The sequence below is a fragment of the Phoca vitulina genome, unplaced genomic scaffold, assembly GCF_004348235.1.
Source record: "Phoca vitulina isolate PV1807 unplaced genomic scaffold, GSC_HSeal_1.0 scaffold25, whole genome shotgun sequence".
Classification (NCBI taxonomy): Eukaryota; Metazoa; Chordata; class Mammalia; order Carnivora; family Phocidae; genus Phoca; species Phoca vitulina.
The window spans coordinates 45,331,878-45,358,628 of record NW_022589728.1 but is presented as its reverse complement, the minus strand read 5'-3'; the positions used below and the strand labels follow the sequence as shown (position 1 = coordinate 45,358,628).

The 26,751-nt window shown below is 36.7% G+C and overlaps 1 protein-coding gene and 1 pseudogene across 6 annotated transcripts in view; one reads left to right on the top strand and one right to left on the bottom strand.

The window, feature by feature from the left end:
• The window catches only part of VPS13B (vacuolar protein sorting 13 homolog B), a 749,374-nt gene that overhangs the window by 199,042 nt on the left and 523,581 nt on the right, over positions 1-26,751 (bottom strand). For all 6 annotated transcript variants that reach the window (XM_032421506.1, XM_032421505.1, XM_032421503.1 and 3 more), the window contains one exon: positions 9,002-9,689. In XM_032421506.1, coding sequence (XP_032277397.1) covers positions 9,002-9,689 — 688 coding nt within the window. The remainder of the gene's footprint in view (positions 1-9,001; positions 9,690-26,751) is intronic.
• Positions 19,001-20,502, top strand: LOC116642904 (annotated as a pseudogene).

Below are 26,751 nucleotides of genomic sequence, written 5' to 3'. Positions count from 1 at the left end.
CATATTTTCTGTATTTTTTTTTATGATCCTTAGTTTAAATGGCTTTTTCTTTCCCCTTTTTTAATGTAGCGACAGAAGCAAACGTAGTCCATAAAACCCTCAAGATGTCTGAAAATTAAATTGTGAAGGAACCCAGATCCTTAAAACACAGTAACAATTGAACATCAGAGCAGCAAAATCAATCAAGGAACCAATTCTAAATTGCTGTGGATGCAAGGTAAGTGCCACCATCTCCTTGTTGATATCCAGGCATTTGGTCTATGCTCTGTACCTTGTATCTCCTAAGATGGAAGGGGAACGGGAAGTTTCCTGGTTTGAAATCCCAAGCCTGGAGCCCAAGAGAAGAGGAAGAGGAAGTACTAAAGTGGCTGCTGGGATGTGTGATCATCAGTGCCCATTGGCTCTTACTTTTAGAACCAAGTCTTCCATATCTTGCTAAAAGGAAGTATACTATTTATATCTGATGATGCTAACCAGCAGATAATAAGTGAAATACCATTTCAATGAATTCCTTTCAACTTATTTTCTATGCTGCTCTGTGGTATTCTTGATCTCTTTCCTATTTGGTTGTTTTCATGTTAATTCTAATGTGGGTTTCAGATGTTTTACAGGACAACATTCGATTAAAATTCAGTGCAAATAAAACCAGGGTGCTGTACAGTAAAAAAAAAAAAAAAAAAAAAACAGTCATATATATATATATATATATATATATATATATATATATATATATATACATACACACAAGGAAGACCAACTTAATCCTAATTTTAAGCCTCTTGTCTGTTCTGAGCAAAGTCTGAGTTCTGTAACATTGAAAATTAATTCAGTGGCTTTAAATAATTCCTCCCATTTCTCATTCATTTTAAGTAAATGCTGATGATTGAGATGGATGCCAAAAGGACCAGGATACTAGTCTTTCTCATGTTCAAAAAGGAAGGTCCGTTAAGCTCTTCCTTCAACTGCTAATAACTACAGAAGTCTGCACTTACAGTTGAATAATATTCCATAGTTCCAAGGCATTTCATAAATATCTCATTTGGAGCTAAGATTAAACCATGAAACTACAAAGACCAAGATATTAGTATACCCATTTTAGAGATAAGGAAACTAAGGCACTAAGAAATTTAGTTATTTGCATCAAAGAATCTTGGTATTAGAGCCAAGACTAAAAGTCAAAATTTCTGCTTTCCATTCCAATACCCTTTCCCATATGTTAATTCCCCCTGCCGGCTGGGTCAACTTCTTATTTAACAGTCTCCCCACAACTCTCCCTGAGTGATACACTAGAGTTCCTCTCACTTATGAGACCTACTAACTTGCTGATTTCTGTCAAAGTAATAATTCCATTTCATATTACTGGCCAGCAAGAAATGTTCCCAGCAGCTAAATTTTCAGATAAATGTTCAAGTTGTGATCATTATGACATTAAAGTCACAGGTTAATTCTAAGCCTTTCCAGAGACATTAGCAAAACCTTTAATTCTAAAGAGACATGTAATTCAATCCTTCCCTTAAAGTCACAATAACTAAATGAAATCAAGATATGATTTATGAGGTGTAAGGAAGGCAGTTTATGATTTTCCAACTGTTGGTTTACTCAGATATCTCTGGCACATTTTCTGCAGACCTATTCATGAAAGGGTAAAGAAGCCAATTACTGTAACTGAAAATTTCCAAACTACACAATAGCCATAAATTGCACTAAAATGATGTGAATTTTTTTGGCTAATTACAACCATTATTTTAAACTCAACTTAAAGATGTTAACAATGTTGATAAAAGCAACAATGACAATATTAACATTCCTGGAGCCCTGTGCTACACACTTAGCTAAGAGCTCCATACACATCATTTAATTCTCACATCAGTTCTAGGAGGTTGCTACCAGTGTTCTCCACATATTCTAGATAAGGAGCAGAGGCTGAGAGAGATGAACTAACTTTAACTTGTCTGAGGTCACACAGCTGTTAAGCGGCAGGGCTGAGATTAGAACTCAGGGCTGACTGACTCCAAATCTTGAGCTCTTATTGCACTCTATTCCATGTTTGCCTCTTAACTAGATCTGAAGTCATAGATGTAATATTTGTAAGACTTTAAAATGTGGAAAGTATCCCATAATATAGATAACATGTTGTGGATATTTCTGTCATACACAGAAATGTGTGATTCCCTGATCTTTCAGTATAAATTCTAATCAAGTTTAATTTCTGTATTTTAGTATAGACGATGTTTGAAAAATTACAGTAAGGTAAGGAAGCTGCAGGATGGTTGAAGCAACTGTCTTCAAATTGGTTAGTTCCTGTCACACGATGAGTAATAAGCTACTGGACTAACTGACTATGTGCTGAGGAAGTACGGGGGTTAGTTAAATTTCTTCAGAATGGTTCAACTCCTTCACAATTGACCAGATGGCGCAGTCATTTCTTCAAAAACAAACAAAAAGCCCCAAACAAACAAGAAGAAAAATGACTTTTTAAGTCTGCCCTAGGAGGCATAGTCAAGATATGAGGCAATTTCAAATCTGGACTCCATTACCTTAAACAAAATAAATATCAAATTTTAAATATTTATAAACACAACTAATACGATTATGTTAAAAACAACTACATACATCTTTATTTAAATGAGAACTGCCAATATTACAGCTGCTGCATATAAAGGTGCTGGCAGAAGATTTCATTTGTTAGAGGTTGCTCCAGGTAAGGACGTGGGAAAGCCCACCGTCACATTATTTTAACATTTTAAAAAGAAACTTGTTGACTCACAGATGTATTATCTACCTGGACTAGATGGAAGATCCTGTTTAGGTTATTAATATTAATAGTCATAAAAGAAATTCAAGTTGATAATTTAGGTTTTAGATAACCTGCCATATTTTTAATTATGGAGGGTAAATCAAACCACCATATATACACTTACAGGTATAGCTGGCATAATTTAAGGTCACTAAATTATGAGGATTGGGGATTATACTTTTTTTAAGCTTTCAAAATTATTAGCAATTGTCATCACTTCTGTTTCACTTCAGTTTTCTAAAAAAAAAAAAATGTAGTATAGGTACAAATACAGATTCCATTTGTCTATTCTGGGTAGCCTCTCATAGAATTTAGGTTTTTAAATAGGTATGTACATAAATGGTATATATAATATACACAGACGTATGTATCAGTCACATGTGCTGAGAAGGCAGATTGACATGAGGGACAATGAATTTCACAGCATTTCTAACTTCTAACTTGATTTTAAAATATATGAAAGGATATCCCTCAGGACCACAGAGAAAACACAATTACTATCCTTTGAGTATCTGAACATGTTCTTTGCTTAATGGTGACATGGGCAGAATCAAGTTAATTCTGACAACTCCCTGGGAGCAGTTTATTCATTACAATATATTAACCAACTGATCTGTGCTCAAAGATGTAAAGATATTAAAGTATCACTTTTGGAGGAAATCCTGTATTAAGTTTCTCAGAAAACTACATCTTGGCTAATAGACTACAAAACAGTTTTATTATTTTAAAATTGCAGGACTTCTGGTGCCAGCCAAAATTGTAATAAGCTCACTGCAACCTAACTCTCATGCTGCTTGCAATCAAAAAGTTGAGAGAAAATACAAAAAACAAAGGCCTGAGGATTGGAAAAAGTAAACAAGAACAATGCAGACTGGGGAGGGGAGTCAAACTTGCAGATGTGACCTCTACAGTGGTGGGTTTCCCATTTTGTTTTGTTTTCCCTCTTTCTCTACTTTGAGAGCGAGTCTTAGGTTGTGGTGGACAGTGATGGCAAGAACAGCCAAAAGTCCTTATGTCTGGGAAATAAGGCCCCTGTGGTTTCAAGGGTATAAGAAAACCTGCTGCCTTTTCTATTTCTTTTTTCCCCCCTGGTTTTGTCCCAAGGGTGGGCACAGTGAGTGGGGGATGAGTGGGGGGGGAGGATAGGGAGTGCAATGGCTGGGCCGTGGCCACAGTGACACAGCATTTAAGACTCTAGCAGTTGTTATAACCGTGCTTCATGAGGTAAGGTAAACATGTTTGAAATGAGTGGAAATATAGACATTCTCTGAAGAAATAAAAACTGCAGAAAAGAACCAAATAAAAATTTTAAACTGGAATATTCAATAGAAATTATTTAATATGAAGAACAGAGAAGAAGAAAGAACATAGGAAAAAAGAAAAAAAAAGAATGGAGTCTCAGGGATCTGTGGAATAATTATAAAAAGTTTAATGTTGGTGTTCCCCCCGCCCCAAAAAAGAGGAGGAAGACTGGTGCAGAAAAATATTTAAAGAAATAATAGCTAAGATGTTTCTGAATTTAGTTTTAAAAAGCATACAGTTACAGAGTTAAGGAGCTCAGAGAACCTCAAACAGGATAAATTCAAAGAAATCAAGCCCAGACACATTATAATCAACCTTCAGAAAACCAAATATAAAGAAAAAAAGAATCTTGAAAGCAGCTAGAGAAAATCAACACATTACATATTTGGAAACAATGATTGTGATTACCATGGATTTCTCATCAGAAACCACAAAGGAAAGAAGACAGTGGAACAACATCTATAACGACTCCACTAAAAAAAAAAACTATTAGAAGTAATAAATGAAGTCAGTAAAGTTGCAGTATAAAAAATTAATATATAAAAATATGTGTGTGTTGTGTTTCTATACACTAATAATCAAAGTGGCAGAAAGAGAAATCAAGGAAACAAACCCATTTACAATTGCATCAAAAAGAATAAAGTACCTATGAATAAATTTAACCAAGGATGTAAAGGATCTGTACACTGCAAACTATTAGACATTGATGAGAGAAGTTAATAATGATGCAAATAAATGGAAAGATATTCTATGTGCATAGACTGGAAGAATTAATATTATGAAAATGTCCATACCACCAAAACAATCTACAATCCCTATCAAAATTCCAATGACATCTTTCACACAACTAGAACAAATAATCCTAAAATTTGTATGGAACCACAAAAGACCATGAATAACCAAAGCAATCCTGAGAAAGAAGAACAAAGTCAGAGGTATCAGGCTCCCTGATTTCAAACTATATTACAAAACTACAGTAATCAAAACAGTAGGGCACTGGCATTAAAAACAGACACATAGATCAACGGGATATTAGAAAGCCCAGAAATAAACCCACGCATATATGTTCAACTAATGTTCAACAAAGGAGGCAAGAATATACAATTGGGAAAGGGTGGTCTCTCCAGTAAAGGGTGTTGGAAAAAACTAGATAGCTACATGCAAAAAGAATGAAACTAGACCACTATCTTACACCATATATAAAAATCAACTAAAAATGGTTTAAAGACTTAGATGTAAGACCTCAAACCATAAAATTCCTAGAAGAAAACACAGACAGCAAGCTCCTTGATATCAGTCTTAGTGATGTCTTTTTAGACCTGACTCCAGAAACAAAGGAAACAAAAGCAAAAATAAATGAAGGACTACATCAAACTAGAAAGCTTCTGCACAGTGAAGGAAACCACTGACAAACTGAAAAGACAACCTACCGAATGGGAGAAGGCATTTGCAAATGATATATCCAACAAGGGGTTAATATCTAAAATACATAAAAACTTGTGTAATTTAACAAAAAAGTAAATCTGATTAAGATATGGGCAGAGGATCTGGATAGACATTTTTCCTAAGAAGACATACAGATGGCCAACAGACACATGAAAAGATGCTCAACATCACTAATCATCAGGGAAATGCAAAGCAAAACCACAGTGAGATATCACCTCACACCTGTGGGAATGGTTATTCCCAAAAAGACAAGAAATAACAAGTGTTGGTGAGGATGTGAAGAAAAGGGAATGCTTGTATACTGTTAGTAGGAATGTAAATTGGTGCAGCCACTACGGAAAACAGCATGAGGGTTCCCCAAAAAGTTAGAGCTACCATGTGTATACACCACACACACACACACACACACACACACACACACACACACACTCTGTCTCTCTCTCTCTGTCTCTCTTTCTTTCTCTCTCTCGGGAATACTACTCAGCCATTAAAATGAATGAAATCTTGCTACTTGTGACAACATGGATGGACTTCGAGGGTATTATGCTAAGTGAAATAAGTCCAACAGAGAAGGACAAATACCATATAATTTCACTTAATATGCGGTATCTAAAAAACAAAACAAAACAAAATCCAGACTCGTAGATACAGAAAACAGATTGGCAGTTGCCAGAGGGGAGGCCCTAATGGGTGAAGGAAATTAAGAAGTACAAACTTCCAGTTATAAAATAAGTCTTGGGGATACATCAATATAGTTAACAACATTGTACTAACTTTATAAGCTGATAGATGTTAACTAGACTTACTGTGGTGACCATTTCATAATGTATACAAATGTTGAATCACTAGGTTGTATACCTGAAACTAATACTGTACGATAGCTCAATAAATTAAAAAAGAGTATAAATACTGCAAAAAGATATAATGTGTTACCTCTTTCATTTTTAACTTATGAACTTTTTCCAGACCTTTCTTAGAAAGTTAGCTTCATGAGACCAGACTCAGGAGTCCAACAAATCTTGTTTTGAATTTTAGCTCTGTTTATTACTAGGTCTGTAATCTTGGACAAGTTATTTAACTTCTACGAACTTTAGTTTCCTTTTTTCTAAAATGGGATTATATATAACATTTCCCATAGAGTTGTTAAAAGGATTAAATGAGATAGTGCATTTGAAGAAGTTAGTACAATGTCTGGCACAGAATGAGTACTCAGTAAGTGCTAGTTGCTTCTTCAATTTTTTTAGCCATTGTATTTTAACTACTTACTTTCTGATAAATGTCTCCAAATCATGAAATTCATTTTTAAGAAATGAATTTAAGATAATTTATACTGGTAACTCTTTTTGGATAATGTAAATGTCCAAGTAGACACATTTTGTGTAAAGAAAGGCATCCACAAGAATATTATGCAAAGGATGCTCCTGAGAAGATATGTCAGTCTTTTTCCTCCCACATGGGATCCCCTGTTGTGAACTGGCTCATAACCTTCACTCTAAGCTTCATCTACTGAAATTGGGTTCCATGTTGGTCTACATACAAGAATTTTAAAACTTTTTAAAAATATATTTTTAATTTTTTTTAAAGATTTTATTTTTAAGTAATCTCTACACCTAACATGGGGCTTGAACTCCCCACCCTGAGATCAAGAGTCGCATGCTCTACTGACTGAGCCAGCCAGGTGCCCCCAAGGACTTTTTTTTTTTAAACAAAAAGTACTTTTTTCTTTCAGCCTAAGAACTAATTATAATTCAAATGCACATCTTTGATATGAGCCCTGATAATTTTGCTGAACTAAGTATCAGTATCTCCTAGTGAGGCCAGTGAAGCCACCCACCTATGAGCAACTACCGGTGAAAGAATTTAAGGAGGGCCCTGGAATTCAGATTTATTTTCCCATTGCTGCACCTAGTTTTGGCCAGTGCTAAGCAGACCCCCAAACAGGTATCAGGTATACAGGCATGGGTTCTTGAATCATATAAAATGTCAACCTCAGCACTATTCCCATCTTCAGTGCTCCTGAAGTACCTCCTGGATTGTAGGCACTCAATAAATGAGAACATGCTTGAGGAAGGGAGACATGCTTGCTGGTAAATGTTTAACAACTGGTTCTCAGAGCGGGAGAGCTGACTGACAGCATTTGCCAACATATGTGGCAGGAATATTCTCACCATGGCCGATTTAAACTACCAGTGGTTTAACAACTGTCTTTCAAAGTTCCTAAAAATTTAACAATGGGCCCTTGCAAGCCAGTTTGAGCTAGATCCAGCACACCAATGGAGAGAGGGCGAGCAGGCCGTCTAGGAGGTAACCCTCGGTTGCTCTTCCTTAGCAACTGGCTAGTTTTGCTTTTCTGTAGTAGAGGACTTGTACCACGCTTCAGCAAGAGCCAAGGGCTCCTTTGACCCCACTTCCTTGGGCTGAAATGAATCCTGATCCCCACACCTGCCATCTACTCTCCGGGAGCCTGCCATGGAAAATGGTTCTCCTTAATGCCAAGAATGAACCAGCTTGACTTCCAAATTGGACAAATTCTCCAAATGCCTCGCTGCTGGCTTCCATCTGCTAGATGGGGCCACCTGATAGCAATAAAATGCCTGATTTATACCTGAGCTTGCTAGGATAGGACCCTCTTCCAATACTGAATCTTAGACGGCCCAGCTACCCTTTCCAGTTTCCCAGGCAAATCTCTAATTCTACATGAACTCAGGGAAAAGGTCTTTATACCTTGTTTGACCCTGTTTCCACTAGCCCTTGCTGCTTAACAGCCAAAACATTTAAAATCTGAACCCTTGATCACTTTCTTACTCTTAAAAGGCAACAAGCTTCAGAAGTTCAATATAATTATTATAATAGAGGATTCTCTCTGGTTATAAGAAAGGTAACGGATGGAGAAACAAGAGCCAGTTGGCCAATACCACTAATAAATGTGTTTGCTATACATGCATAAACATCTTTAAACCATCTTACCTTACTAATAAACCTTCTCAAATACATTTAATATAATGCTGTTATAGCAAGTTGATTAGATCAAAAGAATACCAAAACAATAAACTTCATTTTCTAAGGTTTTTTTCCAACCTGAACAGCTGCATTAATATGAAAAGCATCCCCATGGGCTATTAATATGAAAAAAAAAGCTTGACTTCCCAATCACTGGAAATTCTTAAGCATTTCTATAGGCCAGAAAGAACCCCTGTTTCGTTCAGCTCTTGAACAAAAATTAATATTCAGAGGCACGGCAAGAACGCTGAGGCTAAGCCTCGATACATTTCAAACATTTACTTAAACATGACTCAGCCGTGGGACGTGAACTTTACATATTTACATATTCCACGGAGAAAAGAAGTCTTGTCTGGTCTGCCACTGTTTTCTGTTTGAGCGATCTCGGTACGTTGGGAATAAAACTTAGTACGCAGTAGTAGTTACCAGCACGCCAGTAAATTTGAAGGCTCTTACCTGTACATTTGTAATCAGAGGCTACCCCTTTAAGTACAGCATCAAAAATGGATATTTCCACCCGCTGCTTTCTGTGGTGACAACTTAGAAGCAAAGAAGGCTGGGACACAATAAAGTATAAAAAAGGTTCCAGCTGCAAGTCACCAGCTCCTCTTCGTCCAGGCTGCCGAACAATAGTTATACCAAGGGCTTGTCTAGCAGATGACCTTGTGGCGGCATGAAGACTTTCAAGAGAGATGACCCCTAGTCTTTTCCCTGAAGGAAAAGCTACGGTGCTGCTCAAGAGATCTTCCGCTGTTACGGTAGAAATACATGGCTGGCTGGGCTTAGCAACATCTGAATCAACTTCTGGGAGATTTAATGAACTCTTGCCTGTTTTTTCATTATCCTTGTGCTCTTGCGATTTTGATTTGGGTACGGCCGTACAGGAATAGGTCATTAGTGAGATTCTACTTGCAGTAATAAATATGTCAAAGGGAATAAAATTGAGATTTTTTACAATTGACGACTGGCGTGAGGGACGGGCGATGCGATGCTGACTAGTACCGCTATGCTGCTCTATTTGTACTATTCGAATTTTAACACTGTCACTGCCGATTCCACTATCCTGGGCGCCACTGTACCGGGATGAGGTCTCAGCCACGCTTCCATCAAATGTATCCGTTTTTTTCTGCTCTTGCTTGGAGATCTGTAAGGAAAGAGAAAGTATTTTAAACTAGCCACGTTCCAAGTGTTATATATAAAGGACGTTATAAGTATGTTAAAAAATGGCTCTCGCACAACTTGTATCAGAGTGATCATAAAAACAAAGTGACCATTCAAAAAACTATTCATATTAAAATGCCAAGGAAATACTTGAGAAAAAGCATCATATGTGTGTTTCTACTACTGAAAGAGACTTTGGAGTATATTTTGAATCAGACTTCCTTTCTTTGGACTAACAGTAGTATATATTTAAAAATGCCTCTTTAAAAAGAATTATGTTAGTATTCTTCACAGTGATTTTTCAAGTAGTGCAATAAACTCTTTCCAAATCATGATTACTATTGGTTGAAATGAGATTTTCGGCAGAAGCAGTTTTTATTGTTTACCTTTGTCATTACAGAATTAATTTGCAAGTTTTCGGATAGGAAGAAAGAGAGGGAAAAGTCAGCAGTCTTAAATTATGAGGGACAAAGAAAACTATAAACTAAAATTATTTTATTCAAAATGAAGTTTATTTTCCTCTATGATAGGACTTGAAACAAGAGTAAACGTAAGTGATGAAGCAAAACGTAGTAATTAAAGTCCCCGAAGGTGGATTTTTCCTTTGTGCACTAAAGGCTACTCATTCTGAAAATTTTCCATCAACCGCTCCCTACGTGGAGAACAAAGAACAACTTGGTGGCAGCACAGCACCGAGATCTCTACCCTGCTTCTCTGGTTTCCCTTTCTTAGGTCTTCCCGACCATCAGTTTGTGATATGCTCTTTGTGGATATGCTAGATGTTTCATTTGCTTTTTCCTCCAAGTAACACAGATTCATTAAAGAAACCATGGCCGATCTGAGAAAAAACAAAATCCTCCGTACTACCACCTTATCACCAAACATAACCAATGGTAATATTTTAGTGCACTTCCTTTCAGTATTTCTTCCCCACTTGTGCAAAGGTGCCCCCCTCCAAGCCCTGTTTGTTTATGATCATACCATAGAGCCAAACTACCCCAATTTGGCATATGCTAACATACTCTTTTTTTTTTTTTTTTAAAGACTTTATTTATTTGACAGAGAGAGATGGAACACAAGCAGGGGGAGTGGGAGAGGGAGAAGCAGGCTTCCCGCGGAGCAGGGAGCCCGACACGGGGCTCGATCCCAGGACCCTGGGATCATGACCTGAGCCAAAGGCAGACGCTTAACGACTGAGCCACCCAGGCGCCCCGCTAACATACTCTTCATAGTCGTTCTAAAAAGCTGCATAATACTTCATTAGTGTTAGGAACATCTGTTCAACCATTTTCATATAATTGGGTATTCCAGTTTTTAATTTTTGACAACAAATGTCTATGAAAAACATCTAACAATATTTCCTTAGAACAGGCTTCTAGAAGTGGAGTTACTAGGTAAATGGTATAAGAAAATTTAAGGTTACCAATATTGTTAACACCGTTCCAAAAAAGGCTACATTAATTTATATTAGCACCATCAATGGAAAAATATTCCCCAGGATATTGCTTATCATTTCTTAGGCTTTTCTTTAATTTGATCAATAAATATAGTATCAGTTTTCCACATGGTACAAATTATCATGAAAAATGTTAAAGGGCTGTTAACTAATTCAAGACAATGATGCAACAGTCATTAAAATTTTTAAAATACTCCTTGCCTATTGATTTTAAAGTGGTTGAAGGAGATACATATTGTTAATAGAAGTCCAACACGAACTATATGAAGCAAAAACAACATAGCCCTATTCTTTGAAGACACTATGTCCTTTTCAATCATTCTTTCCGGCTGGTGCTATTTCCCTGCCTGGAGTGCCCCTCCTGAGCTTGCTGTGGCTGGCAAACATCGAGTTAGCCATCAAGACTCAGAACAAATGAGACTTGTCTGAGAATCGTTCTCTCATTCTTTTCCGGCTTGGCGATCCTAGCACTTTACACATACTTCAATTTTCTCCTACAATGTTCGGTAGTGGCATTATTAGATAGTGTTAAAACATTTACAGGCTTTAGAGGCAGATGGATGTGGGGTCAAGTCCATTAGTTTCTGACTATGATTTTAGACAAGTTACAAACCTCTCTAAGGCTGTATAACCTCATCTGTAAAATAGGGATTTAAATTTGATCTCAAGAGGATGAGGATTCAATGAGCTAACTTGTCTGAAGAGGTCAGCACAGTGCCCGGTATACAGTAAGTACCCAATAATGGGCAGCTGCCACAGGCCTGTCTCTTACCAGGGGAAGGACTGCCGGAGGGACTGGGCCACACCATTTGGCTTCTGTATGTCACTAAGGAGTACTGGAGAGCCTGGCACGCTGAAGAGAGGATCCATAAATGTTTGATGATAGGTTAGTTTCTGATAGAATATTAAATAAAAAAATTGCTCTGCAGACTAGAAACACATGATTGTTAGTATATAAATACGTGTGGACACAGACCTCATATGCCGTACTCTTTAAGGTCTTTCTGGATGTATTCATGGGCTCTTTCCTGATCTGTACTCTCCACCTTGTGGGCTGACCATACATCTGCTTGCTTATCTCACAGTCTCTGCTGGGTCCTCAGCCTCACACTGGGGACATTAATACTCAACCCACAAAGTTGCTTCAGCATTAAACGAGTTAATGTGTTGAACATACAGCACACAGCGGCATGCAATAAAGGGTAAGTCAAGAAAAAGAAGTCACCTTCTTTGTGAAGACTTCCTCAACCCTTCCAGATGGTGCTAGTCTTTCCAGCTTTTACACTTTCATAACAAACCAGTATTTTTTATCACAGTCCCTTTCACACTGTGTTCTGTCTTTGTAAGCAACTGAAGAAAAAAAATACCACTGAGCATGTTTGTTATTTGCTAAATGTTGTTAGCACATACCTACATTTTCTATACTGAGTGTTAACAGCCCTTTGAAGGGGGTAGTGTTAGCTCCATTTCACAGGTGAGGAAACTAAATCAAGAGGTCCAAGGTCAGTCAGACAACAGGCTATGGGTAAGAGGGAACGCCATTAGTATTCTTAGCACACACCCTGTGACATAGCAGAGCTGAATAATTCTGTGCTGACTGAATAAACAAGTGAACATATTTAACTTAAAAATTCAGTAAAATAAAAAGTAAGGCAAGTATCAAAATAATTTAACTTTAAAGCTTTTTGTTATCCCTATTATACCTCCAAATCCATTACCAACTAAGAGTTCTCAAATAATACGTGAAAAAAACTAGCCTAGGATTTACTGCCCATGTTTTGAGGCCTTACAAACTAAGTATCTGTATACAACATAATAAAGAAATAATAAAGAATTCCTTTAGGTTGAGTTCTGTGGCAAACTCAAATCCAGAACTCAACCATTTTTATTCTATCAGGAAAGGCGACCACGGTTAACTCCAGGGGACTACTTTCTATGCACAGAGCGTTCCATTTTCTTTTTCAGATGTACAGATTTGTATTTAAAATCTGGTCTCTCCTTCCTTAAAGTAAATTAAGGGTTCCCTAATGGTGGTAACATGACAAAACAAACCACCTGTAGGTAGACATGGAGTGCCCAGCCCTGTTACGTGCTGAGATTGCCACAATTAGCTCTAGTGAATGTCAAGTAGACTGATCTTGAGATATAAATAACCAGCAAGGGCAGGATGGCAGCTATCAGCTTGGGTCACGCAGGTTATTGAACAGAAGTCAGATGGTAACTAATTCTAGTCACTACCGAGCAGAATGGAATTTGAACCAATGACCCAGAGATGAAAGACTCCCTCATTGGAAAAAAAAAAAAAAAAAAGTACAACCTTCTCAGTACTAGGAAACTAAATTCTTAAAACTGGGTTAAAAGCCAAGATTTCCTCCATTTTTCCAAGTTTCCACACTATTTGTAGCACTGAAATAAATAAGCTGATGATTTTTGAGACATATTTGAAAATCCATTGGTTTGTCACCAGTTCACTGCAGATTTATCTCTTATACTAAAGAGTATCTGGCCCGCTCTTGAGAAAAGTTTTATAATTAATTATGTGTGCTAGGCCCTAAACTTGGGCATCAATTTACTATTCCTTTGTGGAAAAAGAAAAGTTCACCATGTAGTAACTCTGAAAAGAACTTTTGCTTTATTATCGTCTGAGGGGACTAATAATTTAAGTTGTCAGAAAAGAGCAGTATCTGCTTGCTGTTAGTGAGCGCGGCAGAAACATGGGTGTCTGGGCAGCGCCGTTACCTCAGCTCTCCCACTCTTTACCTAACTCATTTGAAATGAACAATAAAAGTTTTCTTTAATTAGCTACTGGTGTGCATTAACATGATCATGATTAAACCATAAAAACCAACTGTACATTACTCTGGTCCCCTCTTCCATATGTTTTGAATTATTCTGTTTGAAAATGTACTTTGCGTCCCTTTTAAAAGTTCGACCTTCTGCTTTCAGAGAATTAAATGCATATTACTGCAGTGAAGAAGATAATGTTTCAGACCTCCAGGCATATATTAAACACACTGGCAGCACTTGAGACAAAATGCTTTACTTATTAGATACTTCCTATTCTAAACAGTGTCATCAAAGGCTAAAAACAAAATCCATATAAAAGCTGCACAATGCTTCCACACAGAACCCGTGCCAAAATCCCTGTACTTTCCAACTAATGAGGAAAGGATGTGTACTCTTAACATATGAATGTAAGATTTTCCAAGCATTCACTTTAGGAAACTGAGCTATTGATTCCATATGGGTTATGTTAAATGAAACTGTATTGGTAAAATAACCTTTAAGATATCTGGCATGATAACTATAATTAAACAATATTTAAAAGACTAAAACAAAAGGGAATTTGGTTCCACAATGGCTAATTAAAATAAAATGAAAAAACACAGCATGCCATCTATCAAGATAAATTGTTATTGTTTAAGAACTATTTAAATACTGTTAAAATATACTTTTAGATAAAATCTGAAAGAGCTGGAAAAATATTTGTGGCTTAAAAATGGATAGTTTGGTGAAGAAAAAAGTATAGGACTCTGAAATTGTATGCGGAGATAACAGCTTTAAAGCCTTGAGCACAACCAGATGGTACTTAAATTGGAGGAATTCTACAGTTTCACTATCAATGGGTTTCAATATGAGAAGATTTTTCAATAGCTAGGAAAACATGTCAAGTTGATAGTTTACTTCTTCGATCATTTCAGCGCATTTTCCCATCCTCGCAGCTCTCCATGGCACAGATACTAGCCACCACGGAGAAGGTGCTGAAAGCTGTCCTAGTAGTTGGGGAGCTGTAGCTAATTCCTCCTTTTCGTGTACGGAGATAGGTAAGTTTACTAGCTCACCCTGGAGTCTGGCAAGAGCCACAGTCTCTCAGGAGCAGTGGCTAAAACCATACTTAAGTATGTGACAGTACCAAAGAATGCATTAAAATAATTTCAAATGACATTAATTAGATGTTCTTCAGGGGCATTGTGGAGCAGAGAAAGATAAGCCTGATTGACTGAAACTTCTGGTTTGGCCATATCGACATTTTTAGGAGCACATTCAAAAAGTCAGCCTCATTAATAAAAATGCTGCAAATAAATGGATATTTAAATCTTTTAAAGAAAACTACGTCGGAAGCAAACTCTTGAGAATGAACAAGGTGTAAAACAAATATAATTTTTGCTTTGATGGATGACAAAAAAGGGCAATTCAGCATCTATTCCAACGTTTTAATTCACATCACTTCTTTTAATTTCTTTATCATTTTAAGGAAACCTTAACTATACACGAACACAGATATATCTACATATTTTCCCACCTTCCTATCATAATTATGGTTCTATAACAGCAATACTGAAGTAGTATTTCCACCATGCAACAGTCATGCTTTAACCTTCATCAGAGTATCTTTTGCCAATCACGAGATCATTACTCACATCTTATAAATTATGAAAAAATCAAGTGTGAAACCACAAAATCAAAGTGACAAACATATCTGTATATCACTGTGACATCTATTCTAATTTTACTGTCCTTGCTAAAATGTAATAATGTTTTCAAAGAAGTAAAGATCTTACAAAATCAAATACAATAAAAAAAATCAGTTAAAAAATCAGTTACAGTATTCTAATGGCTTCACATACTGGAGTTACAAAGGAGAGTTTTTACAAACTTGAAAAAATTATGTGCCTCATTGTCTAAACATTTGCAAACATACTCTTCTAGCTGTATCTTTTAGAAGTTTGGTTTTGGGGATGGGGTGGGGTGGTGCTGCTTGGAGAGGTTCCTTGTATATCCCTTTAACACAGAGACAGCCTATTCTGGAAGCTTTACATAAGTAGCAAATTGTTGTAACAATCAGCAAGACAATTCAACTTGATGAATTAATTTAATCAAGTAAACAACAAAATATATCTTTAAGTCTCAAATTTTCAGTGATGTCAGCATCGTACTTGATAAATGTGTTATTTTATACATGAATTACCATCGCAGCTCAGGGATGTGCTAGGTAAAATTTATCTAAGCACATTAAATTAATTAAAAAATTAGAAGAACAAATTCCCTTCTATATGAAACATCTCCTTAAGTGTCACCAACCCATGTTGTTTTTTTACTTAAAAACCAAACTTGAACAAGCACTGTGTGCACTTGTGTACTACAGATACAGAGTGCTTAGAAAATCAGGGCTTTTTTAATTTTATTTCTCTAAGCCAAATGTTCTCCCAGATCCCACATAATATAATCGTTCCCAGTTGGATGGCAAAAAAAGTTTTCACAATACTGCAGTAATTATGCAAAAGAGCAGAACTAATGATACCCATCACTGCTTAACAAATAGAATGGTAAAGAGTACTATAGTTTCAAGTTATCCCTTTCATGAAGTTACTTTTCCGGCTCTTTGAAGTAACAGTATGAGGCCACTACTGCTTGCTAAGTATCAGTTCAAATATTCACATTTCGAGACCAGTGCTAAATGCAATAAAAGAAGCATGGAGATAGATAGTTCAGGCAAGGTTGTGTTTTACTGTAGCCCATGTTTGGTCTATTGTTCTAATTAAAGTTGTAAATCACAAAAAGGGACCAGTTCTAGCGCTAAACGGACCATAATACCCTGATCATTATCAGTGTGTTCAATATGATAAGCCAAACAAATAAAAAAAAGTATACACACCAACCTACCCACACAAGTTCAAATCCTACTTACTGAGATTTTATCTGCAGTGCTGACCTTTAAACTTTTGTGTCTGTCTGTCCTTTTATACATATATGATTTCCTAGCATAAGCTCATTTTCAGGAGCTTCTAAATTCATGGAAAAAAATTAGTTCCAGGTGAAACTTTGCATAGAAGGTCTGAACTCAGAAACAGTTTTCATTCTGTCTCCCTCTCTTTCTCTATGTCTGTCACATAGAAAATTGGAATAGGTTAGTCATTTTTGTTCAAGGAGACTAGGTCTAATTGATTTATACTAACTTCTGAATTTAAGTTTGACTTGTTTGCTTTTTGTAATGAATTCGGTTCTTAAAAAATAAAACTTGACACAGTCTGGGAAGTTGGATCTTAATCAAAACAGATGCCTTTACATCAGAAACAACAACCTGCTTTGAAATGGCCACGATGTTAATTCTTTTAAAAGTGGCTACTGTGTGGACAAGGTAACTACTCTTCATACTGATGATATCCAAGGTTCATTCCACTGATGTCAATGTGGAAACCATTTTGTTTCATGGCTGCTTAAAGATTTTCAATAGGATTAAATCAGCTGCAAGTCCTTATTATATCAGGGTTTACAATTGTGTCTGAGTTGGAGTCTGTTTCTCATAGAATTTTACTCAGAGACTGACTTAGATTGGCTCCTTAGAGCTAGTCTGATTTTACTAGAAACAACTGTATCACATCAGCCACTCTCATAAACTTGCCTTAAGATTGAATCAGCCCTGACCCTGAAGCAGATGAAAGTTTACCGAGCCTATGCATTCTCTGTTAGAGTCGCAGAAAATTTGGCATTTAGTTTCTGCAGCAGGGCAGAAGTAGAATATGCTTATTAGCCATTCTAGTGGGCCTCTGCCTTGCAACTATGAACCTGATTTTCTGATAAGAAAACTATAGTTGAACTTGGAGAACTTTCTATTGATAAAAATACATACAAATTCTTATTTTATCCTTCAAATCACATATACCCCTTTATGGAAACTATGTAGGGTTTATGGAAATGAAGCAAGAGCATGCTTTTTTTTTTTTTTTTTTTTTTATTTTAACTTTTTTTTTTTTTAAAGAGCATGCTTTTAAAACGAAATTTCCCCTAGTTTTCTGTACAAGTTAAAAATAATGAAAATGGCTTAAGTGTATCCATAATTAACTTTATCCAGTAGCTGGTTTGCGCTGCCACACAGAACATAGTTATTTAACAAAAATACTGAGCTGATTTTCATTATTATATATTTTATTTACTAAGTCCATACAAACCTGGTTTGGTTAACTGTAGATTCTCCTCAAAGTAAACCTGATTCTTGGTATTCTCTACTATGTAGCTGATTTTATTGAAGTCCATCAAAACATAGAATAGAGGGTCGCTTACAAACTTTTATTGGCTACCCTTTAACTTCATGATAGCAGATCAAATCCAAACTGAACTAAAGCTACATATGATTCTCTCTGTGTTCTCATATGTTGTCAATACCTTAATGATGCATGTAATGGACTTGAAATGCAAAATGGTCAAGATGTTAGAGAAAAACATTTGCTTATGCCCTGCAGCCAATTCTTCTTTTCCTTTAGAAGAATTGTGTTCTGTGCTGATACTCCATAAAAATCATCACTAGGCCAAAATGCCCTTCCCCACAAACTGCTTTGATCATAGCCTCTCCCTTTAATCCTTATAAACCCGAACTATTCTCTAAATCAGGTAAATATTCCTAACAATAGTTGAGGTCAGCTAGCCCTACACCACCAGTTAATTTTCATATGCTGATATGTCCCAAGTAATTCTTGCTGTTCTGAGAAAACAACTTGTAATCCAACATATATCTTAAGGATATTCTCAATCATGTGGAATTGCTTGAATAAACGTTCAGAAGTTAAAAAGAAAATGTAGATTAACTCCTCCCAAATATCAAGCATCATCTCTACAAACATTAAAGCAGTAGGTAAGTCTGGAAACTCCTGAGAAAACTTTCTCAAAAAGCTTTATAATAAATTTTTAATAAATTTTAACCATAGTTGTTACATGATTACTAGATGACCTTATCAGAATGTCTCTTAATACTAAATTTCAGATCATATTCATAACAGTTTATCAAATTAGCATCATTAAAGAGGAGTGTTCTTAGTATTTAAAGTTTATATGTCTCTAAACTACTTAAAGAATAAAGATATTTTTTTAATGATAGTTTTAAGGCAACGTTATTCAGTCAAGTATGATTAATGTTTGGACTTTAGCTATAATAATTCTATCGGGATTAAATACTTCCTGAGCTTCTTGAAGATAGAGCCAATGTCAAAATTATTAAGCAAAATGTGTAAAAAAATATTTCACATTATTCATTCATTCAACAAATTCTTATTGAACATATACTATGTGCCAGGCACGGCTAGGGATATAGCAGAAACAAAGTCCTTGCCTTCATGGAGTTTACATCCTAGTGGGGAAATCAGATCATAAAATTTTATGTAACACACACACACTGTATTTGCTGATGTACTGGACTGGACTGTTGGAATATTATGAGAGAAAGACAGGAGACAGAAATGATGTGAATTTTTTGCCTGAGCGATTATAAGAATGGAGAAAGAAGATTTTCCACGTTATGCAAGCAGCTTCCCAACCTGTTATGCCAATGCTTTAATAAAATCCGACTTTCAAACTTTGCCTATTTTCCCGAGAATCATAAATGACCACAGTGATCTTCACACAGGGAGATGATGACACTCACCACCATACCCAATGTCCCAAAGGACTCTCTAGTTTACGACGTCTTCCTAGTTCTTCTAGAAAACCAAACCCCCAATCAGCCAAGAACCATTCAAGGGAGGGCTATAATTAGAGATGGTTTTCTGGGGTTGGGCCTAGACCTCATTCTGCACAAATACTTGGAGGACAGAAGAGTGGGCCAAGACATGGAGTCATGCCACATCCCCGGAAAATCAAAATGGGATGCAGAATATTTCTTGGTAGGATTTTGGCCCTGGTACAGCTGCGACTAATGGAATATTAGTGAGTTGAGTAAGAGGAAAGGGAGAAGAGAAGGCTGAGCTCTTATAAGACCTAACTATTTCTAATTGTCTTTGAGCATTTCTACTTAGATGCTCCATTATGAGTATCCTGCACCTAAAAGATCACCATAGGTCCAAGTTGAAAATGGCAGTGGCAGGTAGGTACTGGGTTTCTGGGCTGCTAGGGTGGTCCAGGGCACAGCTGGGGTGGTCCAAGTCAAGAGTGATGCCCATGGCAAGAAGGGCTCAGCTCACATGTGGAACACCCTCACCTAACTTCTTAGCACTCCCCGGTGTATGACTGAGCATGCTGAACGTCTTTCTCAATTGCCATCACAGAAAGCATGAGATTCCCGAGTTCATCTCCTACCCCCATCTCCACATCAGGTCCAAGCCCTTTCTCTGGAGAGATGGTAATCATACTCTATACCATAACTCTCACATGAATCCATGTCTGACTGGTTATGAAGATGAATAAAGAGAACGTGGACCACAACTCAGTGTGGACCACAGCACTGGTTTGGACCAGGACTCTGTACATGGACCAGAAAAGTATATGGGACCTTAAGTTCACCTTCCTTACTTATATCAAATATTGATCAGTATACTGATCTTCCATCCCTTTGCTCATGGCAGGAGATGGCTTCAATAAATAACTTACAGTAGTCAAAAAATAAATAAAAATAAATAAAAAACTAAAAAGATAAAAGATCACCATAACATTCTAAAATATCTTTTCCCAAAAATATCACCTTTATAACTTAACTTCTTATTTGTTCCCTCCCAAAAGGCTCAAATATTAACTATATCTTCCTGGTCCCTACCAAGTACTGCTGGTCATTCCTTCACATCATTAGTTACTCTTGCTATTTCCTTTGTATTTTTTATTCTCACTGGCCCTTCCTGTTCTCCAATGGCTAAATACAAAAGTTCCTTATTAGTTTCTTTCACTGGTCTTTCCCTTTCCTAACCTATCCCATATAGCACTGCCAGATTACTCTTCTCAAAATATTTAAAATATTTACTTACAAACAGTTGTCTCACTAGAATGTAAGGTCCATGAAAACAGAGGACTTTTTGCATATTTATTTTTCTACTTTATCACTGGCACCCAGAACAGTGCTTGGCACACAGAAGGCATCCTGTAAATATTTAATGAATGAATTAAGAAAAAACCGAAATGAATTTTGCAAGGTGCTTATTTAGGTCCCTGGGTGAAAGAGTAGACACAAAGATCAGTTAAACTTGAAGCCTACCTTCTAGGTTAGAGATACTTTACTAAAGATGCTTTTAGAACACATCTGTTCCAAGACTGAAAGAAACCAGGATCTGGACTTGTTGAAATGGCAGTAAAGACACTGAGGCTGAAGGAACCACATAAATGAAGAGACAAAAGACAGGAAAGAGCATGGGTAAATATATGGCAAAGGAAATGCCCCATTTGGCTCAAATAAAAGAGGTATTAATGGGAATAGTGGAGGATGAGGCTGCAAAGGCAGGATAAAGCAAGATTCTAGGTGGCAGGTTAATAAAATGGAATTCTTAGTTTTTTTGCCGGTCTTCTTTAAAGCAGAGCCTTTCGACCCCCAGAATCAAAATAATCTAGAGCACTTGTTAAAAATAGAGATTCCCAGGCCCCATGCCAAAAGTATCTTACCTGAAGGTGACACCTGGTGACCTACACTTATAACAAACACTCAGTAATTTTTCTGCACATAATATTTGAGAAACATTGCTATATACAATGGAACGTTAAAAGAACTTTCTGAGCAAATAAATGACAAATGGTGCTTGAGAAAAATTGTGATCAAAATGTGCAGTGGGAATAGGGATTGGGGGGCAGAGAGGATGCAGGTAGCACCACCAGTTAGAAAGTAATTGGCCAATATGCACCCCAATGTTCATAGCAGCAATGTCCGCAATAGCCAAACTGTGGAAAGAGCCGAGATGCCCTTCAACAGATGAATGGATAAAGAAGATGTGGTCCACATATACAATGGAATATTACTCAGCCATCAGAAAGGATGAATACCCAACTTTTACATCAACATGGATGGGACTGGAGATTATGCTGAGTGAAATAAGTCAAGCAGAGAAAGTCAATTATCATATGGTTTCACTTATTTGTGGAACATAAGCAATAGCATGGAGGACATTAGGAGAAGGAAGGGAAAAATAAAGGGAGGGGAATCGGAGGGAGAGATGAACCATGAGAGACTATGGACTCTGAGAAACAATCTGAGGGTCTTAGAGGGGAGGGGCTGGGGGGATGGGTTAGCCCTGTGATGGGTATTAAGGAGGGCACGTACTGCATGGAGCACTGGGTGTTATGTGAAAACAATGAATGGTGGATCACTACATCAGAAACTAATGATGTATTGTATGGTGACTAACATAACATAATAAAATAAAATTAAAAAAAAAGTTCATACATTTTTTTTTTTTTAAAGATTTTATTTATTTATTTGAGAGAGAGAGAATGAGAGACAGAGAGCACGAGAGGGAAGAGGGTCAGAGGGAGAAGCAGACCCCCTGCTGAGCAGGGAGCCTGATGTGGGACTTGATCCCGGGACTCCAGGATCATGACCTGAGTCGAAGGCAGTCGCTTAACCAACTGAGCCACCCAGGCGCCCAAGTTCATACATTTTTCACCTGAAGGTAATGTAACGTTATGTGTCAACTCTATTTCAATAAAAAAAAAAAGTTCATAAAAAAAAGTAACTGGCCAGATGACCAACATGGGGATGTGAAATTAAATAATATATGGTGCAGTGGGCATTTCCTCTATGACACCTTCCCTTTATGAGCCCACAATAACTCCTCTCTCTCCTATAATCCTGTAGGGCATACCATCTTTAGCATTTATCTGGTACTTAGCATATGCTACCTTCTATTCCTATTTTCTTTTAAGCCTTTTGCTCTCTTAACTAGATTGTAGGATTCTTGGGTCCAGAAACACGCTACATCCATTTTTGTAGATCCTGTGCACAAAGCATGTATATGAATGAGGTGAGATAAGTATATCGGATGACAGCGATGATGGTGATTAAGTTGGCAATACTGATAACCTAACTAGTTGATTCCCTGATATTCTCTAAAGCAATACCAATGCACCGATAACACTTATTTCATGCTTAGAATGTGCCTGGCATTTTTCTATGTGCACTTAGAATATGTTAGGCACTATTCTGTAACAACTCATTTAATCCTCAGCTCTGTAAAGTGGGTACTATTATTATCCCCATTTTAAGATAAAGAAACTGAGGCCCAGATAAGTAACTTGCTCAAATCACACAAATGTTTATTAAATGGTGTAGCTGGGATTTGAACATTGGGAATATGACTCCAGAGCTCATTTTAAAATCATAATCTACATACTCTCTATTTCAGAATCTTATTTCTTTCATAGCCCTTACCACAATTTGAAATCTTTAAACCTTGTCGTTTTCGTTACTATGTTTCCCTACTAGATGGCAAGATCCATAATTGCAGGGACTAGTTAATTTTGTTCACTATTACATATCTAGTGTTGGGCACATAGCAGGTACTCCACAAATACATGCTTTGTAAATGAATGAATGAATGAAAAAAAATTAAGAAAAAGAAGTAGCAGAAAAGAGTAGAGGAATGAAGCAACAGATACCATTATGAGTACCTAAGGGACTAGCAAGGCTTTTATTACTGCAGATTTCAGACAGATGGCTTCCCAGAGAAAGCCTTCATCAATACATGAATGTATTTTGAAATGCTGGAAGAAAAATCCATTTGCAAGGTGCTGAGACCAGGTGTGTCTATTTTAGCAAATCACTGTATTCAAGAACAGGAAGCAGAGTTTGGAGATAGAGCACTGCACTAGGGAACTGAAGACCTGGCTGAGTTCCACTGTTTCCACTAACTCACACCTGTGTGCAGCTATGTGGGGAAAAAACTGTCTTTGTTCACAGCTTTCCTTTTGTCGACATAGAGTTAAAATAGGGTAATCTAGGCCAAATTCAAATTCTCAGTTCAATGTATCTGAATCATGCTTCTTAGAGCTGGAAGAGGTTCTGGAGCTCATTGTTTCCAGAGATTTTCAAACTACTTTTTAGCAACAGTACTCTTTCTTCAAAGAAAGTCTATGGGGTGATGGGGTAGTGTGTGAGGGACAGGTGGTGAATATGCACAATATGGAAAACAGATAAAAGCGAAGTTGCCCAAGTTTTATCATGAGTGTGATATGCATGTGGATTTGAGGGCCACAAAACTCAAATCTGTTACTGGTCAACCACCCCTTGATATAATTTTTAAAGAGTTTTTATTTAAATTCTAGTTAGTTAACATACAGTGTAATATTAGTTTCAGGTGTACAATATAGTGATTCAACCCTTCCATACAACACCCAGTACTCATCACACCAAGTGCACCCCTTAATCCCCATCACCTGTTTTACCCATCTCCCCACCTCCTCCCCATTCTGGTAACCCCCAGTTTGTTCTCTATAGTTAAGAGTCTGTTTGCTCTCTCTCTCTCTTTTTCCCTTTGCTCATTTGTTTTGTTTCTTAAATTCCACATATGAGTGAAATCATATGTTGTCTTTCTCTGACTGACTTATTTCACTTAGCATTATATTCTCTAGCTCCATCCATATCATTGCAAATGGCAAGATTTCATTCCGTTTTATGGCTAATATTCCATTGTATATATATGCCACATCTTCTTTATCCATTCATCTGTTGATGGACATCTGGGCTGTTTTCATAATTTGGCTATTATAGATAATGCTGCTATAAGCATTGGTGTGCATGTATCCCTATGAATTAGTATTTTTGTATAATTGTTGGATCATAGGGTAGTTCTATTTTTAACTTTTTGAGGAACTTCCATACTATTTTCCAGAGTGGCTGCACCAGTTTGCTTTTCCACCAACAGTGCAAGAAGGTTCCCCTTTCCCTATATCCTCACCAACATCTGTTGTTTCTTGTGTTGTTGATTTTAGCTTCACAGGTGTGAAGAGATAGCTCACTATAGTTTTGATTTGCATTTCCCTGATGATGAGTGATGTTGAGCATCTTTTCATGTGTCTGTTAGCCATCTGGATGTCTTCTTTGGAAAAATGTCTATTTGTGTCTTCTGCTCATTTTTTAATTGGGATATTCATTTTTTGGGTGTTGAGTTGTTTAAGTTCTTTATATATTTTGGGTACTAACCCTTTATTAGATATGTCATTTGCAAATATCTTCTCCCATTCTGTAGTTGCCTTTTAGTTTTGTTGACTGTTTCCTTTGCTGTGCAGAAGCTTTTTATTTTGATGAAGTCCCGATAGTTTATTTTTGCTTTTGTTCCCCTTCCCTCAGGAGACATATCTATCTAGAAAGAAGTTGATAACGGCTGATGTCAAAGAAGTTACTGCTTGTGTTCTCTTCTACGATTTTTATGGTTTCCTGTCTCACATTTAGGTCTTTCATCCATTTGGAATTTATCTTTGTGTATGGTGTAAGAAAGCGGTCCAGTTTCACTCTGCATGTTGCTGTCCAGTTTTCCCAACACTATTTGTTGGAGACTATCTTTTTCACATTGGATATTCTTTCCTGTTTTGTCAAAGATTAATTGAACATATAGTTGTGGGTTCATTTCTGGGTTTTCTATTCTGTTCCATTGATCTATGTGTCTATTTTTGTGTCAGTACCATACTGCTCTGATCACTACAGCTTTGTAATATAGCTTGAAGTCCAGAATTGTGATGCCTCCAGCTTTGCTTTTCTTTTTCAAGGCTGCTTTGGCTATTTGGGGTCTTTTGTGGTTCCATATAAATTCACAATCAGTAGAATTTATTTCTAGGTTGCAAGGGTGGTTCAATATTTGCAAATCAATGTGATACACATTATTAAAAGAAAGGATAAGAATCCTATGATCCCCTCAATAGGTGCAGAAAAAGCTTTTGACAAAGTACAACATCCATTCATGAAAAAAACCCTCAACAAAGTAGGTTTGGAGGGAACATACCTCAACATAATAAAGACCATATATGAAAAACCCACAGCAAATCTCCTAAATGGGGAAAAATTGAGAAAAAATTCTCTACAGTCAGCAACAAGACAGGGATGCCCAATTTCACCACTGTTATTTAACATAGCACTGGAAGTCCTAGCCACAGTTATCAGACAACAAAAAGAAAGAAAAGGCATCCAAATCGGAAGAAGTAAAAGTTTTACTATTTGCAGATGACATGAAAATACATATAGAAAACCTGAAAGATTCAACAAAAAAACCAGAACTTATAAATTAATTCAGTAAAGTTGCAGGATACAAAATCAATGTACAGAAATCTGTTGCATTTCTACACACGAATAATGAAGCAGCAGAAAGAGAAACGAAGGAATCAATCCCATTTACAATTGTACCAAATACAAGATGATACCTAGGAATATACTTAACCAAAGAGGTGAAAGACCTGTACTCTGAAAACTATAAAACACTGATGAAAGAAATCAATGAGGACACAAAGATGTGGCAAGACACTCCATGCTCATGGATCAGAAGAACAAATATTGTTAAAATGTCCATACTACCCAAAGCAAACTACACATTTAACGCAATCCCTATCAAATTATCAATAGCATTTTTCACATAACTAGAACAATCCTAAAATTTGTACGGAACCACAAAAGATGCTTGATATATTTTTAAATATATGCTTTATTGAGATAATAATTCACATGCTATATAATCTATTTAAAGTGTATAAATCCATGTTTTTTTCTTCCAAATTTTTATTTAAATTCCAGTTAACATACGGTATAATATTAGTTTTAGGTGTACAATATAGTAATTCAATACCTCCATACAACGCCTGGTGCTCATCTCAGTGCCCTCTTTAATCCCCATCATCTATTTAACCCATTCCCCTGACTACC